General features: G+C 36.2%; 1 protein-coding gene and 1 pseudogene across 4 annotated transcripts; both read right to left on the reverse strand.

The window, feature by feature from the left end:
- Positions 1–4,555: 4,555 nt before the first annotated feature.
- Positions 4,556–14,951, reverse strand: LOC145586557 (uncharacterized). Of its 4 annotated transcripts, none has more exons than XM_081643445.1 (6): positions 14,433–14,951; positions 11,488–11,919; positions 10,749–11,046; positions 10,439–10,659; positions 5,344–5,401; positions 4,556–5,100 (listed from the first exon to the last, which is right to left on the reverse strand). In XM_081643445.1, the coding sequence occupies exons 1-4, from the start codon at positions 14,871–14,873 to the stop codon at positions 10,511–10,513; spliced, it is 1,320 nt and encodes a 439-aa protein (XP_081499571.1). In that variant the 5' UTR covers positions 14,874–14,951; the 3' UTR covers positions 4,556–5,100; positions 5,344–5,401; positions 10,439–10,510. The 4 variants fall into 4 exon arrangements, with proteins under 4 accessions (XP_081499571.1, XP_081499556.1, XP_081499563.1 ...); XM_081643430.1 differs by having other exon boundaries at positions 4,556–5,111; XM_081643437.1 differs by lacking the exon at positions 5,344–5,401.
- A 1,266-nt stretch (positions 14,952–16,217) lies between these two features.
- On the reverse strand, positions 16,218–16,832 carry LOC145574544 (putative mitochondrial protein AtMg00310 pseudogene; annotated as a pseudogene).
- Positions 16,833–17,286: the final 454 nt, after the last annotated feature.

Genomic DNA, 17,286 nt, shown 5'->3' on the forward strand with positions numbered 1-17,286 from the left:
CAAAACAAAAAGAATTTTAAAAAAATAAAAATAAAATTCAGCAACCACCAATGACCCACCTTCCCTCAAGTCGCCTAAATTGCCCAGCAACCTAACCAATTCTGGACAGTTCCTTTCCCGCCCCCTAAACTTCCTTTTCCGGCCTAATTCCCCCTTCCCTTCTCTTTCCGCTGTTTTGACCACTAGACCTTCCTTCGAAAACCCAATATAAACTTTCGGCCACTCTCTCCCCTTCCCCCTAACCTCCTTTTTCCGGCCTACTGGTCAAGACCCTTGAAACTCGAATCCCCCCCCCCCCCAAATGAAACCCTTGAAACTCGAAATCCCACCCATTGAAAATGAATGTGAAAAAAAAAAATAAAAAGATTTTAAAAATAAAAAATAAAAATTTAGATCAATCATAGCACGACATGTGGACTAACAACCTATTATAGAAGGTGGATGACTTGTTGGGCCCGATAAAATAGAATGGGGTGTAAAGTTGGGATTAATCAGCTATAATTGAAAGGTTAGATTAATATATTAAGACCGGCGAAAGGTTGGATTATTAGAATCAAAATTTCCTTTACAGTAAGTTTAAAGATATATTAGTTTGAATTTTCGTCTTACCTATGCAACAAGCCTATAATTGACTTTATAAACAAAACTGAATATTTTGTTAGAGGTTTATAATTAACTATTAACTACACTTAGGGGTCGTTTGGTTCGCACGGTGGAATCGGAATGGAATAGAGAAAGGATATCAAAGAAAATGGAATGAATCCCTTTCCATTTAACATGTTTGTTTTATAAAAGACACAAAGGAATCACCTCCACCACACCACCACCACCTCCACCACAGCACCACCACATCCACCATAGCAGTACTCTATTTCTTCATTTCCCACCCACCTTACAACCCAACCATCACCTCGCCGCCCCTCACCCTCCTTCCTCCGACCCTCGCCACCCCTCACCCTCCCTCCTCCGACACCACCCAACCAATTTTACCTCGAAAACACTTCACCCACCCACGAAAAACCCCCCCTCTCCTAAAAATCGTCGGCTCCATGAAAGAGGAGAGAGACTGAATAGTTTGATCAACGGGTGACCCAACTTTGACGAGGATGATTATAGTTCTGGGTCGTTTGATTGAGAGGACGAAATCGCGAGGAGTGTAATGGTCGAAGAGAGAGAGATCGCTTTCGGATTTAGCGCGGTCGATGGTTTCATCGACTTTGGTGGAGCTGCGATTGTAGACGGAGATAGGGAAGCCTTTCTCGGCGATGTGAAGGATGGAAACCCTATCCGCGAGGGGGATTGTGCAAATGGTTGGGGGAGCGGCGGCGAGGTGGCTAGGGGAGCGGCAACGCTGGATGGGGGAGGGGTGGCGAGGTGGCTGGGTGGTGGTTGTGTTGTAGAAGGTTGCTAGGTGAGGTGGGTATATATGGTGGTGGGTTTGGTGGCTAGGGAAAGGGAATGAGTAAGTCTAGGGGAGGGTGGGGAATCATGTTAGAGCAAAAATAGGTAAAATCAATAATGAAAGAGGGTAAAGGGAATGATTGATAGTGACAAACAAACAACAACAAAGGGAATGAGGCATGTTCATTCCCTTTCCCTTTGTTTATTACTCCCAACCAAACGGCCCCTTAGATATAATTCATAACCAGCGTTGCCCCGGATTATTACTTTTTTAGTTAATTGCTAATTTTTAGAGCATCTAATGTGTGTATGTAGTGTATTCAATACTTTATAGTATAATATTATTTATTGTGCAAGGTTAAAGCATAATTGACAATTTGTGTAGATGGTTGAACAATAACCTTCTTTAAAGAGGTCAAGTGTTCGAACCTTCTCATCCATATATTTTTCCAATATAGTTGAGATAACATGGAGTATTGTTGGTTGTGTGGATGATGTGGCATATTAAGGTGTTGAGTGGATGACATGGCATAATAAGAATTTGATTAAGTGACGTGGAGTCTACGTGACGCCTAGACGTTTTTAGTAACGCCTTTTAATTTATTAGTATAGATGCAAGATTTTTCTTGTACTCGTCGACTTTATTTCCCACAACATAACTCTGCTTGCTCCACCAATATTTTTATTCCTAAACCCCTTTTAAAATTTTCCAATAAATGATTGTGCAATGGTAAGTACAACATGTTGAAAATTTTTCAATTTTCCAATCATAATGCGGGTATTGGATGGGTGTTCTTGGATGTGGCTTCTGACGTTCAATTCGGGGATGGGACGCAGGCTTGTAGCTCTAATTCTGCGTTTCAGTCTGTAATGATTGCTTCTCTGTTTGCTTTACGTCATGCCAGACAAAGTGGGTATTCCTCTTTACAGATTCTTACTAACTATTCTTTGGCTTTCTCCAATTTCTAAGGATATTTCTGTCTGTTAGATTCAGCGGGAGCTTTTGAAAGTTATTAGGACTTTGGCAGGAATGACGCGTCGGCGTGATTTACTTATTTGGATGAATAATAAAGCTATATTTTGGTTGAAATCAAAATGTAACTTCACATAATATGGAACCCACTGTCAAGAGAAATATAAGAGAGATTGATAGAGAATATATCGGTGTATTTCTATTCCATATAATGGGGTATATATAAATACAATACATTAGGGTTTGAATGGATAAGAATATAAACCCTAGATCTAGATTGTTCTAGAATGATACAAAGGAGGATGATGGATATCCACAAATATTTCATAACACTCTCCCTTTGATGTCCATTATCGAAGATTGTGCCTCATTAAAACTTTACTACGAAAAACCCTGTGGGATAAAAACATAGTGAATGAAAAAGAGTACATCATTCTTCGTAATACGCTCGAGATGCTGCCTCATTAAAAACCTTACCAGGAAAACCCAATTTGGGACAAAATCATGGTCAAGGGAAAAAGAGTGCAACGCGTATTTTCTCCCCCTGATGAATACATAACTTGAAAGCTCCGATTAAACACCCCGTTTTAAAAAACCACAACCAAAATTACCTAAATTCTCAATATTTTCATGAATGAACTACTACTATTAGGAACGTAAATACTGTAATTTTTCTTTGGAAGCAAACATGATAAAATGAGTCCAATCAATATATTTTTTTAAATTTTTAATTAAGAAGAACACACCAAAGATAGTGCGTGTATTCTACTTGGGAAAGTTAAAGTGGAGTAGTGGACTTGCCAACTTAATAATGTTTTAAATCGCAATTTCAACAATATTTTTTATAAGACTACTTCAATCGTGTGGCATAAAACAATTCAATAGCAAAAGAAAAGTAGAAGTTAAATTAGTTTTAGAGACTTACGCATAGGCTAAAATCAAAACCTACTATAATGGATGTAGATGACAAAGGAGTAGGACCATCACAAGCCCATTGATTTTTGGTTACTGAAAAAGCAAGAATTATGATGCTAAAATAACAGGTCTTACACAACTATAATTTTTCTTGAAGCTGAAATCAAATTAGGGCTGTCAAACAAGTCGTGTCGGATTCGTGTTCACGTCAACATTAAACGGGATGATTCAACCCTTGACCCAAACCTAAGCCATTTATTAAACGGGTTGAAAATCCTTAACCTAAACCTAACCTGCTTATTAAACGGATTAACCGTGTAATCTTTTAGCCACTTATTTTATTAATTCATACAATACATTATATAGTTTTGCACTTAAAACTAATTATTTATTTATATTTAAAAGATATTTTATTTTATTAAATAAATAAATAAATAAAACAATAAAAGGTTAGGGTGAAGGAAAAGTTACGTAAGATTTAGTATAAGTCAAAACTATAGAAGACTTTAATGTGAAAGAGTAGTAAGATTTGTCCGCCCAAACCAAAAAATTTGTCTCGTTAAAAGTTTTTAATTAAGTATTTATACTACAAAATTATGTAGTTAGAAGGGTTAGTAAGATTGGCATAAGAAAGTTCAATTATTTTGAGTTTTTGACTACTTTTTAATCATGTCGAATTCAGGTTAACAGGTGTCAATCAACCCATTAATATAATCGGCTTATGCGCGTCGGTTTTGGGTTGAAATTTTCAATCTAAACCTAACCCGTTTAATTTCGTGTCGGGTTTTTGTCGACCCAATTACTTAAACGGGTCGATAATTCTTGACCCAAACCCGCTTATGTCGTGTCGAGTTATCGTGCGTGTTAACTTTTGACAGCCCTAAATCAAATACTCTTAAATGGTTACATATTAAAAGATTATGTGAATTGTATAACAATTAAAAATACATAGTTACAAACTTTCCTGTAGTGCTGTGAGGCTAGCATCATATACATTGCAAAATAATACTTCTTCCGTTTTCTTTTACTTGCAACACTTCCCTAAAAAGGAAATGTCACAATACTTGCAACACACTATAAAAGGAAAGTTACTTTAGGGAAAAACTATACTATATCCCTTATTTAAAGCACATGACCCACTAAATTACACTCCTAACAACCACTCATCCTATTTTAAAGTTTATTATATCATATAAACCCCACCTTTCTTAATTGCTGCGTTAAAGGGTGTGTTGCATCTAAAAGAAAACGGAGGAAGTAAGATACAAACTTTCCTGTATTGTAACCCTAGGAGTGCTGTGAGGCTAGCATCATATACATTGCAAAATAATAAGATTATACTTTACAAATTTTGTACACCGGATGGACCAATATACAAATTGGCTTCCAAAGCACGGAGCATAGACAGCTCTATTCACAACTCTTTGCCAAACATATTGTAAGATATTAACCTTAGCCTCAGCTTTCTATATAATCGTGCATCTTAGTCATCTGTCACACTAGAGACAGATTGGATGACAAAGATACAGTCTAGTTGCTACATATATACAAGTAATTGTTTGTTCCAAAATGCCTCAATAAATAAATGTAACCGCTCAGCTTGTATTCTCTACGGTTGACTGGGGCTGTGGGTTGTCCCTTTTGGTCATCATATGAGTAAAATAGAACCCAAGTAATGGGTTCGTATCAATAAAGTTTGCCATCAACACAGGTTTCTTGCTGCGACAAAATAGGCCATAGCTACCAGCTACCGTTTCAGGTTTCTTGCTGCGACTGAAGAGATAGCTACTAGCTACTATTTCAGCAAGTACCTGTAAATATGCTTCACAGCAACACAAAAAGTACAGAGATCATTTGTAAATTGTTGAAACCACATAGATAAATTATGCAAGATTAGCTAAATCATAACCCCTTTAGGCTGTAGTTTGCCATGAATACAGAAATAATGGAAGCAATGAGTATGGGTTTGGCTATACGCCTATACACCTTTACAGTTTATTGGGGACTAGACCAAAAACTTATTTAATCTTGGGACACAAAACTAGATCACATACCTAAAACCCAAAAATAATGCAAACTGCTAAGGTTCATTGCGAAGTGCCAAGACACCAGCTGGATAAGATAATGAAAGAGATTATGATTGTTTTCAGTCATAAGGGAACAATCCAAATATATAAGAATATACAGATCTCTGTTTCATGCATAAAGATATGGTTGAGTTTGATCACTTTGATAATATATGTTTTGTCACAAGAGCATATAGGTGCTTAAGGGATTATGCAATTTTAGAGTTGCTTGTTTGAGGCAATAGATGGCCCTTCTAAGGCGATATATATGATAGGGGCAGTCAGTAGGAACAAAGTCATGCAGAACATTATACTAAAAAAATATAAACCATGTAAAGAAGACGTTCTTTAGATCTGACTGATAGGAGTCAATTAAAAATAAAACCCAACTAACTACGGAGTTATAAAAATACACCAAAAGAGAAACACGAAAGGATAAATCAAAGTGTTAGATTTAAATAGATGAAGCATATATTAGCCATGATAATGGTGCTGTCTATTCTCCAAATAGTAATGCGAGCATTTTCATTTTGTATGTGATAAACCAAAATATAAAGTTTACACACCTACCACACACATAACCTAAATGTACGGAGTATTAGCTTTGGTACCTTTAAACAACACCTAATAAATAATTATACAACATTGTTAAAAGCATTACAGAGCGTTTAGAAAAATACATGTGGGAGTCGACATAGACATGGATTGATGAAGTAAAACTAAGTGGTTATAGGTGATGTGAAAAGTTAATACTACAACTTTAACAGAACCTTTATTGTGATGATGGGGTGAGCTAAATCAACTAAGAATTTATCTCTAGTGATCGTCAACCAAGATCCCCTTCAATGCACTTTTGCATATTCTTGTAACCTCATTTTCTTCGTAGTTATTCCTTACCCCTTTTATCCAAGTCGTATTTGGTCTACTCCGCCATCTACCAAGATCTTCATGATCTCAAGTCTTTATTCCTGCTCTCTTTTATTCAAGTCCTCCAACATCAGCTTCAACTAAGATCTCTGTGATCTCAAGACTCTTTTGGTTTGCCTTGCCCAAATTAATGCAAATGATTTTCCCTTAATGTATATCATTGTCCGCAACTCTAACCCTAATTCCAGCTTTTATCCCCCCCTGAATATCTTTAGTAGCCGAACGTGACCAAGAAACCATCAGTTTCGCTTGGTGGTCCTAATTTTATCCAGAAAAGTATTCCCACTAATCGATTAAAACTTAGGTTATCTCTTATATCTTCCAAATATGACCCGTCCTAGATGCCTAATATTTTTAATTAATAACATTGGTGGTTTAATACCCATCCAATAAAGCGAACTTTTTTACCTTAAGTTATACGTACTATAATCACCGGACTCAGTTCTATAAATAAAATATTAGTCTATATCTCCAATCCTATGCAGAATCGACCACTGGTACTTGAAACACTCACTTTAGGGAAACTCCATACCATCAACCCAATACCTAGGTTTTTGTGACTCGGATATTGGTCAAAGTATCCATTCCTATAGACAATCAGACCAAAGTATATGAAACACTCACTTTTGGACAGATCCTTACCGTTCAATGTTACTATATCTTCACTTGACTCACACTTAATAGTTAATACTGAAATGACACTCCTTAGTACTCAACTTTTCTTCGGCTTAGTTTAAACCACAGAGATTCCAACTTTTAATATATAGCTCCAATTCGGCATCTCCTCCAACTCTAATACTGTCCACTAATACAGTATCATCCATAAACAACATACACCATAGTATTTCATCCTGGATAGACCTTGTTGATTCATCTATGTTGCTGCAAAGATGAGGGGACACAATGTAGATCCTTGGTGTAGTTCAATCATAATAGGAATATCCAAGTCGTTATATTTTTCACGACTCGAAAATTATATCTAACTACTTCAATATGACAATGTGAAAGATTAATGAGTATGGATATTGATCTAACTCTACCCAATGCTTTACTATCCTTAAAGAAAAGGAACTAGAGGATGAGGAAGGGAAGTAAAAATATTTCCTAGATATATTAATGGAGTAATCTAATCTTCTAAAACTCCAAAAACAGAAAAAAGCTTTGGTAAAATCACTAATAAAGAAAAATACTTAGATTCTTAGGTTGTTAGAGTTGAATTGGTCTCACTACACTAAAAATGAAACAAATGCCATAGGCGATTAGGTAGAAAGTCAAAATGGGGTTTCAAGATTTGAGATACAACACTCAAAGATGATACAAACATTCACTGGAGGGGTTGTATGATCCAAAAGAAGATAACAGCTTTGTAATACATGATTAGAAGATAAATGAAAGCCAAAATTTTCAAAGAGTTATTCAGGTCATCAATTGTCTCAATAAGGAATAAATCAAACAACAGTATGCAAGTAATTCGAATTGCAAACATGTAAAGCAACAAATGGGTGTGCATGATGGTTATGATTTCAAAAGTACTCTTCAGCTCTTAGAGCTTTTATGTTTTAACTTGATACTTGAATACTTGATAGGTATATAGACATTGATTTTACAGCTAAGCAATAAGCTCCAAAGCAACGAGCAAAATGGTTATTCTTGATTCCCATATTTTTAGACCTTATAAGGACACTACTTTCCACTTAGTGATCCTTGTGCAGTTACCACTTTTCCTAAAGAGCAACAAATAATTTATAGCTATACAAAGCATTTTCTTTTGCAAAGAGAAGCATAAGCATTTACTGTTCTACTTTCATAACAAAAAAAACACTGTTGCACATTATAAGGATCAATACATGATGACTAAGTAAATGTTGATATAATGATATTTATCGTTAGAGAAAATTTATTTTACCACCAAAGTAAAAATTAGGGGAAAAAAAAAATACCATCTTACACATTATTGAGGGGCCAACAACAACCTAATAAGACATTCTATATGCAAAACACTACCCTTAAGGTTAAAGCAATCAAATCTAGGCCATGCTCTCTTTACCTAAAAATAATACTCCATTAGTTTTTTTAAAGGAGCTTGGCACACATGCCAATGTACAACTTTGACCAATAATATCTTTAATTACCAATAAGCATAAATTAATTACCAATAAGCATAATTACTAACAAGTACATATTAATACTCTATTCATTGTGACGATTTCAATAAGTATCTACAAGACTATATTTTCTCTTATGTATAATTCACAAACATTGGTCGAAGTGGGTGAAATGAATAGTGCAAAAAGTGTCAATGGGCCACTTAAAAAAAATGGAGGGAGTAATATTCAGTAAAAATAAGTTAAATTCAGCGGAAATAAGTTAAGTTCAATATAAATAAGTTTAAATTAGTAAAAATCAGTAACTTTAAAAATCAAATATAATAGCAAATCAGTAAAAATAATTAAAGTTTGGCAAAATTAATTTAAATTTAGTAAAAATAAATTAAGTTTAGCAAAAATAATTTAAGTTCAATAGGCGTTAAGATGATACAATTAAAATATCATATTCAATATTTATCGGCTTATTGCCCAAAAAATAAAAATGAAAAAAATCTCAAAGTAGTTTTTGAGCAAGACGTTTTCTTCGTATTTTATAAGGTACATTTAGCTAAATACAAAATATTATGTAAAGCGGGTCATTCAAGCTGACTTTGCTTTTCTGTTTTTTATTTTTTTATTATTATTATTTTTTTTTCTCTTTAATAGGATTTCAATACTCCTTCCATCCTAAAATACTCTTTACATTTTCCTTTTAAAACTGTCCAAAACAACTCTTTACATTTAGCAAAATACAAAATGCTATGTAAAGCATGCCATTTAAGCTGACTTTGCTTATTTACTAATAGGAACAATACTCCTTCCATTCCAAAACACTCTTCACATTCTTTTAAAACTGTCTAGTATTAATCTATACAAGTATACACTCCCATTTTAAGAAAGAACCCGCCAATATATAATTATTACCTTTCTTCCCACTACTAAAATGTTGGAAAATTTGTGTGGAAAGACCTTATATGTTTATTTTGTTGTTTAGGGGACCTTAAGATCGGAATCCGGCAATAATTGACTTTTTTCTCCAACGTTGACCTCTCATATGACCTTAAAAAATGACCCCCTTTTCTTTTTTTCCACGATTTCCGTCAACTTCCCTTATTTTGATTTATGTCATTTGGAGATTAGAAGAGAGAGAAGGAGGAATTGGAGGGAAATTGTGGAAAAAAAGAAAAGGGGGTCATTTTTTAAGGTCATGTGAGAGGTCAATGACGGAGAAAAAAGTCAATTATTGCCGGATTCCGACCTCAAGGTCTCCCCAAACAACAATATAAACTTATAAGGTCCTTTTAGACCATTTTAAACATAGGTCCCTCAAGACAAAATAGTGAATATATAAGTCCCTTTAAGACAAATTTTCCAAATATGTTTGACCCCAAAGTCCCACACCCTATCCCATTCAATTAAAAACTATCCCATTGACTCCTACAGTCCTACCACTACTACTACTTCATTTAATACAATAACAATTGATAACCACACAACCATTGATCACCTATAAGTTTGAGCAAACTGCAATGGTGAGATAGCCAGAGGAAGTAAAAAGGGAACCAGCCTTGCAAACCAGTGGATAGGTTAAGAGGGGGAGGGGAGGGGGGGGGGGGGGGGGGGTGGACTTCATAATTTCATATAGACACCCTAGTTTATGATGCTGGAAGGCAAGCACAAGGACTAGAGAGATCACTACTTAACCCCATCCGTCTGAAATCAAGATGTGATTTCCAACCTAATGGCTTGTGCATGGTGAGTACTGAGCTTCAGGTTCCAATACTTATATTTCTGGGTAACAGGAGTAGCTTGAATCTCAATGGGGAAGGGTAAATATAATAAAACACAAACAAGGGTTGTGGATGCAGGGGTAATCTTACTGATCCATTCCAATTCTTCCACTTGGGGAGCATTCACACAATTCTCTAGTCATGCTTGATTATTTTCTTAAAAATAAACATACCCAGGCAAGATTATAGATAATTTCATCAAATTTAAGAGGCTTCTAGACAAATTCATTGCACAGGTATGTCATGTAATAGGATGATAACAAAAGACCAAATTATTACCATCAGTCAGCCGTCCGTGCCTCATTTAAGAGGCAAATTAAAATGTATTGTGCACTCATGCATCAGGTTTCTTCAAGTGGTGTTTGTTGTAAATGTTAATGTCTTGCCAAGAACAAAAGTAACCATAGTGAGTTCAACACAGAATATTGTATCCATGAATGCCCTATTCACTGTCCATCCAAAAATGGTCACTCCACCAGGGTTGGCCTGCATATACATGACTTCAGGGGGAAAAAAAAAGGTGAGAATTCGATGATTCTATATGAATAACAATGCAGCATAAGCGTAAGTTAGCACTAGAAACACACACCAAATGCTTGTCTTTTGAGATATGAAGACACCTTTGGATTCAATTCTACATTCATAGATGGTAACATGTAGTCAACAGACTCCATGTCACTCTCTGGGTAGTTCATTGATGCAATTGCTGAACCCGCAAAATTAAAGTTCCCGCCATTTTCTGATGCCCCCAGAGTCTCATTTGAATGACATGTTAGTAGTGCATGCCATCTGCTAGCAAATGATGCCAGGCTTTCAGCTCTATGCGATATTTTTGCAGCAGCATGCAGACAAATAATTATTCCGACTACCTGAACCATGGAGGAGATCTGCAAGTTGCCATTACTAAAAGTAAGTAGAATTCCATAATAAATTAGAGCACAGTAAAGTTTGCAAAAACTATTACACATGCAAATGAATGGCGCAGTACAACATCAGTAGTTATATATAATACAACATTAATAGCTAGTAAGACTAAAATCCCTAACATGGTGGCTATGTCATATTATCATTCTTAGTTACACAGCTAAACTTCAATTTATCTTTCCAGATGCCTTTTAAAGTCATGAATATTTGTAGATACTTTAGCAGAAGCATTGGATAGGCAACAAAAATATAGAGTCCAGAACTTGGTTGTCTAAATAGCTTCTAAGCCATACGTAGCATAAGAAAACAAAGGAAAGAAAAACACTGCCTCATACTGTAAAGGTGCTATCAAGAAATTCTTCAGTTTCCATATATTCAAGGGCAAACTTAAAATTGAGACTTACTGCAAAATCCGCAGCATTTATGAAATTGATGGTCCCACTGTTCCCTGTCGTTTCAAGCAGAGTCACAACTTGACTAGCAGTTACAATCAAGAACTCCAATATAAGGAAAATTCGGAATCTGTGACTTATTTTGGACAGATTAAAGGTAAGACGACTGTGCTCTTCAATATATACTAAAACATCCAAATTCCTTTCCAAAAGCTTCTTGTAGTTCTCAAAGTGTATAACTTGTAAACTGCATACCAAACTGAACAAGGTGCTTCCAGTCAGGTATACTGTAGCAGTATAAGTCCAGGAAACAAGCAAAACACACACAACCATCATAGATTGCACCAGTGAATCATTCTGGACATATATAACCCTAACAACCTCCCGTGCCATCTTCAAGATAACGCATGGCAATACCCATACAGCCAGCGAGCGAAAGAAGTCCTGAACAAAATTGACAGCAGCTCAATTGTTTATCACACAAGCTGTGATAAATTTCTCTATCTCGCCTAAAAGATAAAAAGAAATTACAGATAACATGTGTATATGAGGCATAGATAATGTCACTGTCGTAGGACACATGGTAATGCAAAAGCAAAATTTCTAGCAATGCAACATGCAAGTCACAAGCAGAGAGATAACGTAGTGAGGAAGATGTAAACTTAATACATCTCTGATAGTCTGCTAAGATCAGACCATGACAGATAGGGAAATAGTTGGAAAAAGTTCTTACTAAATTACACCTAACCTAACCACTGTATGACACTTTCTGTAATTGTCATGGATGTATATCATAATCACAAAGAGGACAAGTATGCTTAGTCATCTACATTTCAGTATATGAGCAAAGTTTATACAGTTTCTAATGGTCTCACAGACTGATTCCAGAAGAGCTAGATATATGTCAATTCCAAACAAATTATATTTCTTGATTGGAAAAAAAAAAAAAAAAAAAAACAAATGTTAATGAGAAAGGATATAAAAATTCTCTTTGGATATCCATTGAGATTTAGTATAACTTTATGCCACAATTTGTACCACTGAACTTACAAAGAAGCATTTAATTTGATAATTTACTTTTTGTTAGAGCACATGCATAAAATTGAGAAGCTAATAGACTAACAGCTACAAAGATAGTCACCTTAGCCCCCTTCCATCTATTGTACAGTTAATAGAGTAGCTTAACATAAAGATGAAGCACGAAAATGGATCTTAGAGGGTGAAATTTTACGAACTTATGAAAATAGGGATAAAATAGTTATCAAAGAGTTCAAAATTGTAAGATTTACAGGAACAAGTTAAACATAAAACACCTATTTCTTAAAAACTATTCAAGCCTAAAAATTATCTTGAAGGTTTGAAGTAGAGGCAGACCTAGTGTGACTGTGTGAGCCTTCCATACCCTTAAATTTTTTGAAACATTTAAAAGTTAAAACCATAAAAAATTCTACAGTGTAGCCAATACTTTGTTTTCATTGTCAATAAAAAATTCTAACTTGTCAAAAAATACCTTGTTTTTTACCTTATTGATTTTTTTTTGTTAAATAATATCTTGAATTAAAAAATCTATTAAAAGTAGAACTTTAAGCCAATTTTCCAGCCATATAGTCAAGATTCCGAGAGTTGACTCCTTCATCCCCACCAAAATTTTGAGCACGCTCTACACGTACAATAATGGCTCGCGTACATTCTCTCTTCTACATTATTGAAAGTCTAATTCTAAAAATTCAACCTTCCTTGTCCAATCCAGAGATGTCTTGACTTTAGAAGAGTGAGGAAGTGATCTAAGATTCTAAATAAGGCAAAATTTAATCAAAGTTAAGCGCAATACCACCAACCAAACTCATAATGTTTAATGACATTTTTACAAGTTTAGGGATATGTCAAGACGGGGTGCTAAGTGCAATAATACGGGTTATTTTAACCTAGAATAGAATATTATATGGTACAAAATCCCCATATTAACACAAATTTGAATTATAGCCTTAAAACTTTACATGCCCCATATGGCCATATGGAATTCCAAGATAAACTACTGGGTATGTAGGGCTGATGAATACACTAAAGCAAAACATAAATCCTAGATCAGATCAATGTCAAAGTCAAGTCTGATACCTCACAATCGGATTCTAAGAAACATAATTACATACACAAGTACTCCATCAGATTATCAAGGTGCCAAAAAAACTAACTATCTAAAGAGGAGCGTGTTCAACACAGTACATCAGATTAACACTTTCATTTTCCTTCCTCATTTTCTTCTTTATCTAGATCTCTCATAAGTTACAAGTCTTACAACAATCACTTCAACAAGTAACCAAGCAATATTAACAACTTCAAATATCACAGATGATTTTTAGAGACATAACACTATAATAGTACAACATGTGTTGCCATTGAATTTTCTTAGTTTTAGGCCCTAGGGTAAGAAAAGAAATATCAATCCACTACCTAATACAATAGCACTTGTCTCTACCATGAACAAATACTCCTTTCGTCCCATAATAATCCAACTTTTGTTGCCATTGAATTTCTTATAGGCTGTAGTGCAAGAAAAGAACAAATTTTGTGAACTGCAACCAAGTACAAGAATACTTGTCACTTCCATAAACAATTACTCCTTTCTCCCAAACATAGAGCCATTCTTTGAGTGACACTACCAACTGAGAGAGTCCATTACAAACTTCCATTTGTGGGACCCACATCCAATTTTCTAACTAAAATTATTACTCTAATTCTTTTTCAACAACACAAATCATCAGTTCATCAGCAACAATCCATTAGACAAAACCAGCTTAAAACATAGTAATATCACACAATCTCAAACTAAGTTTTGGCCAGAAAAACACACACTAAACTTCCACACTTTGAAATAAATAAATTTCTCTTCAAAATAACAATATACATAACAATTCAAATCATTAAATTGAAAAGAATAGGGTATACTAAAAACTTACATTGATTTTAGGGATATACTCAAAATGAAATTCATCACCAATTTCATGATACTTATCAACAAAAAGAAAAATCCTGAGCCCATATTTTCTAAAACTCCGCGAAAAACAAAACAACGACACCGCAGCAGCAGTAGCCTGAAAAAACAGCGTCTCCAGCTCAAAACTTTTAACATGGTATTTCCGGCAAGCGGCGGCGTCGGAAGAGCCGCAGTAGAAGAAGATGATGACAAGAGAAGGAGCGCCAACACCGAAAAATAGGGAAGAAAGGGAGGAGAGAGAAAGTGAAAAGCGGGAATCATGGATGAAACCCAGAAATCTGAGGAAGAGTTCAATTCGTCGAAGAGAAAAGTGTAATGGAAGAGATGGGGTTTCTGGGTGTGTTGATTCTGGGTTGTACCATCGATTTTGTAGTAGAGAATAGTGTGATGTTGAAACCGCCATTGTTGAAAGCTTGAAGTGTAAAGAGAAAAAGAGGATGCTTGATTCTGGGTTTAATTTGATAGTAATTGTCTAATTGATTGCATTTGATTCATTGCTTGGGAAGTTGAGATTTCATTTTTGATATTTCTTAAGGTTACTTGGATTGTGACATGATCCATTAATAGCCTTTTAACAATTTTTTATCAGTAATTATTAAATTTTTTAATAGCTACATGTGTTAAGCTTTTTAGTCAAGCCCAACTTGAATATATTTTTTTTTTATTTATTTTTTATTTTAGGAAACACGTATGGACTATATTAAATTAAATCGAGTTCCGCCAAAGTCATAAGACTTTGGGGGAAAGAACCAAGACAAACAAGTTCATCACAACTCCTTGTATCCCACCTCGCCACCAAATGAGCTACGGTGTTCCCCGCCCTTTTAACATGAGAAAAAGAACATAAACTAAACGACATAGAAAAAGAGATAATATCATCTAACAGTAGATAAAAAGGAGTGCCTCCAACTGTTCGTCGATTAATCCCAGATACCACATTGGCCGCATCGCTCTCAACTTGAATCTTTGAGTATCCTAGTCTCGTTGCTACCCTCAACCCGAACAAGATAGCAGCAGCTTCCGCCACCTCAACAAACCACCCTGCCACGCCAACTCTAGCAGCAGCAGCTACTACCACGCCATTCTCATCTCTTAACACCGTACCAAGCTGCGTTTTCACCCCGACCTGAGCATCACAGTTCACTTTAATCAACCCAGCAGGAGGGCGTTTCCACGAGCTAGCACTACCAGGGGGCTTATGAGCAATAGAAGGGAGAACTTTAGATGTGTAATTATTGTACTCTGCTACCCATCTTGACATACCACCTGCGACATTAATTGGGTCAAAAGGGTCGCCCTCAAACACTCTCTTATTTCTGCAGCACCACGCACCCCATATCAAAGAAGAAATCAATACTAACTCCTCCTTAGACACCTTCTCAGCTAACCAAAGAAGTCTGGCAGCAAAACTCGATGCAGGGGCTTGGCTAATAACCCCCACAAAATTGCTAGCAGCCCAAATTGCCTTGGCGTCGGTATAGTCGAAAGTAGCATGTACAATGGACTCCTCACTAATCCCACAGATAGCACACACCTTGTCAGGTAGCAAGTGGCGATAGAAAAGTCTTTCTCGAACCGCCAAGAAGCCTTTGCAAGCTCTCCATAAAAAGTGGCAGAGTTTGGGTGGAACTTTCATTTTCCAAATAACCTTCCACGCCTCATCCCATGTAGTGTCATGATAAGAATCTCCTCTGCTTTTACTCATCCAATACCCTGACTTGACATTATAAATCCCATTTTTGCTCGGCTACCAGAACATTTCATCACGTGGGCATCTATGAGACAAAGGGATTGAGAGCACCAGTGATCGTTCACTCTCAATAAAAGTGGCATTAACCCTATCAACATCCCACGCGTTGGTATTGTGGTCAATCAAGTCACATACTCGCAGATTCAGATCGCTATCCACAGAAGGAGTAGGAACTAATACTATAGAGGACGAATCCCCTGGAAACCAAGCTTCACACCACACCCCAATCGCACTACCATTACCCACCCTCCATTTGAGACCTTCGAGAAGAAGCGCTCTAGCACTCCACATGCTACGCCACGCATAGCTAGGATCATACCCCACACTTGCATTCAACACATCACAATTCTTGAAATATTTTGCTTTAAGGATAGAGTACAACAAAGAATTTGTGTTGTGGTGGAGACGCCATACCTGTTTTGCAAGGAGTGCTTGATTGAAACATTTTAGATCCCAGAATCCCAAGCCACCTCTACTCTTCGGTTGACATAACAACTCCCATCTTTGCCAATGCAATTTCCTGGAAGTGTCAGTTGAACCCCACCAGAACCGAGCCAAAAGAGCGTGAATCTCATCAATCAATGTATCGGGTATTTTAAAAATACTCATCATATATGTCGGTATGGCTTGTGCGACCGCTTTAATCAACACCTCCTTTCCAGGCCTTGATAATAGTTTCTACTTCCATCCCTGTAACTTTTTCCATAGCCTCTCCTTCAACTCTGCAAAAATCACTTTTTTAGATCTACCAATAATAGTCGGGAGCCCAAGATATTTTTCATGCCTCTCCACTTCGCGAACACCCAGAGTATCAATAATTTCTGCCCTTCGAACAACATTGGCCTTTTTGCTAAAGGTGACCTCTGTCTTTCTTATTGACTTTCTGATCCGATGCCCTCTCATAATTGCTGATAATGTCAGCTATAACGGAGCACTCTTGCACATTGGCTCTAGCAAAAAGAATACTGTCATCCGCAAAAAATAGGTGAGATACTCGCGGAGCTCCCCTACAGATCCTATCCCCGTGTATGAGCTTGTTCGCCGCCGCCTTATTTAAGAGCATAGA

Source organism: Chenopodium album, chromosome 2 (assembly GCF_948465745.1).
Source record: "Chenopodium album chromosome 2, dcCheAlbu1.1, whole genome shotgun sequence".
NCBI lineage: Eukaryota > Viridiplantae > Streptophyta > Magnoliopsida > Caryophyllales > Amaranthaceae > Chenopodium > Chenopodium album.

What these genes read in the sequence shown, in the direction of transcription:
- LOC145586557 (XM_081643437.1), bottom strand. Translation starts at nt 14,873, where the DNA reads ATGGCGGTTTCAACATCACACTATTCTCTACTACAAAATCGATGGTAC. An exon ending in AGTATATCCCTAAAATCAAT is followed by an intron (nt 11,920 to 14,432) that starts GTAAGTTTTTAG and finishes AATTTTGTTCAG; the next exon opens with GACTTCTTTCGCTCGCTGGC. An exon ending in TAAATGCTGCGGATTTTGCA is followed by an intron (nt 11,047 to 11,487) that starts GTAAGTCTCAAT and finishes GGCAACTTGCAG; the next exon opens with ATCTCCTCCATGGTTCAGGT.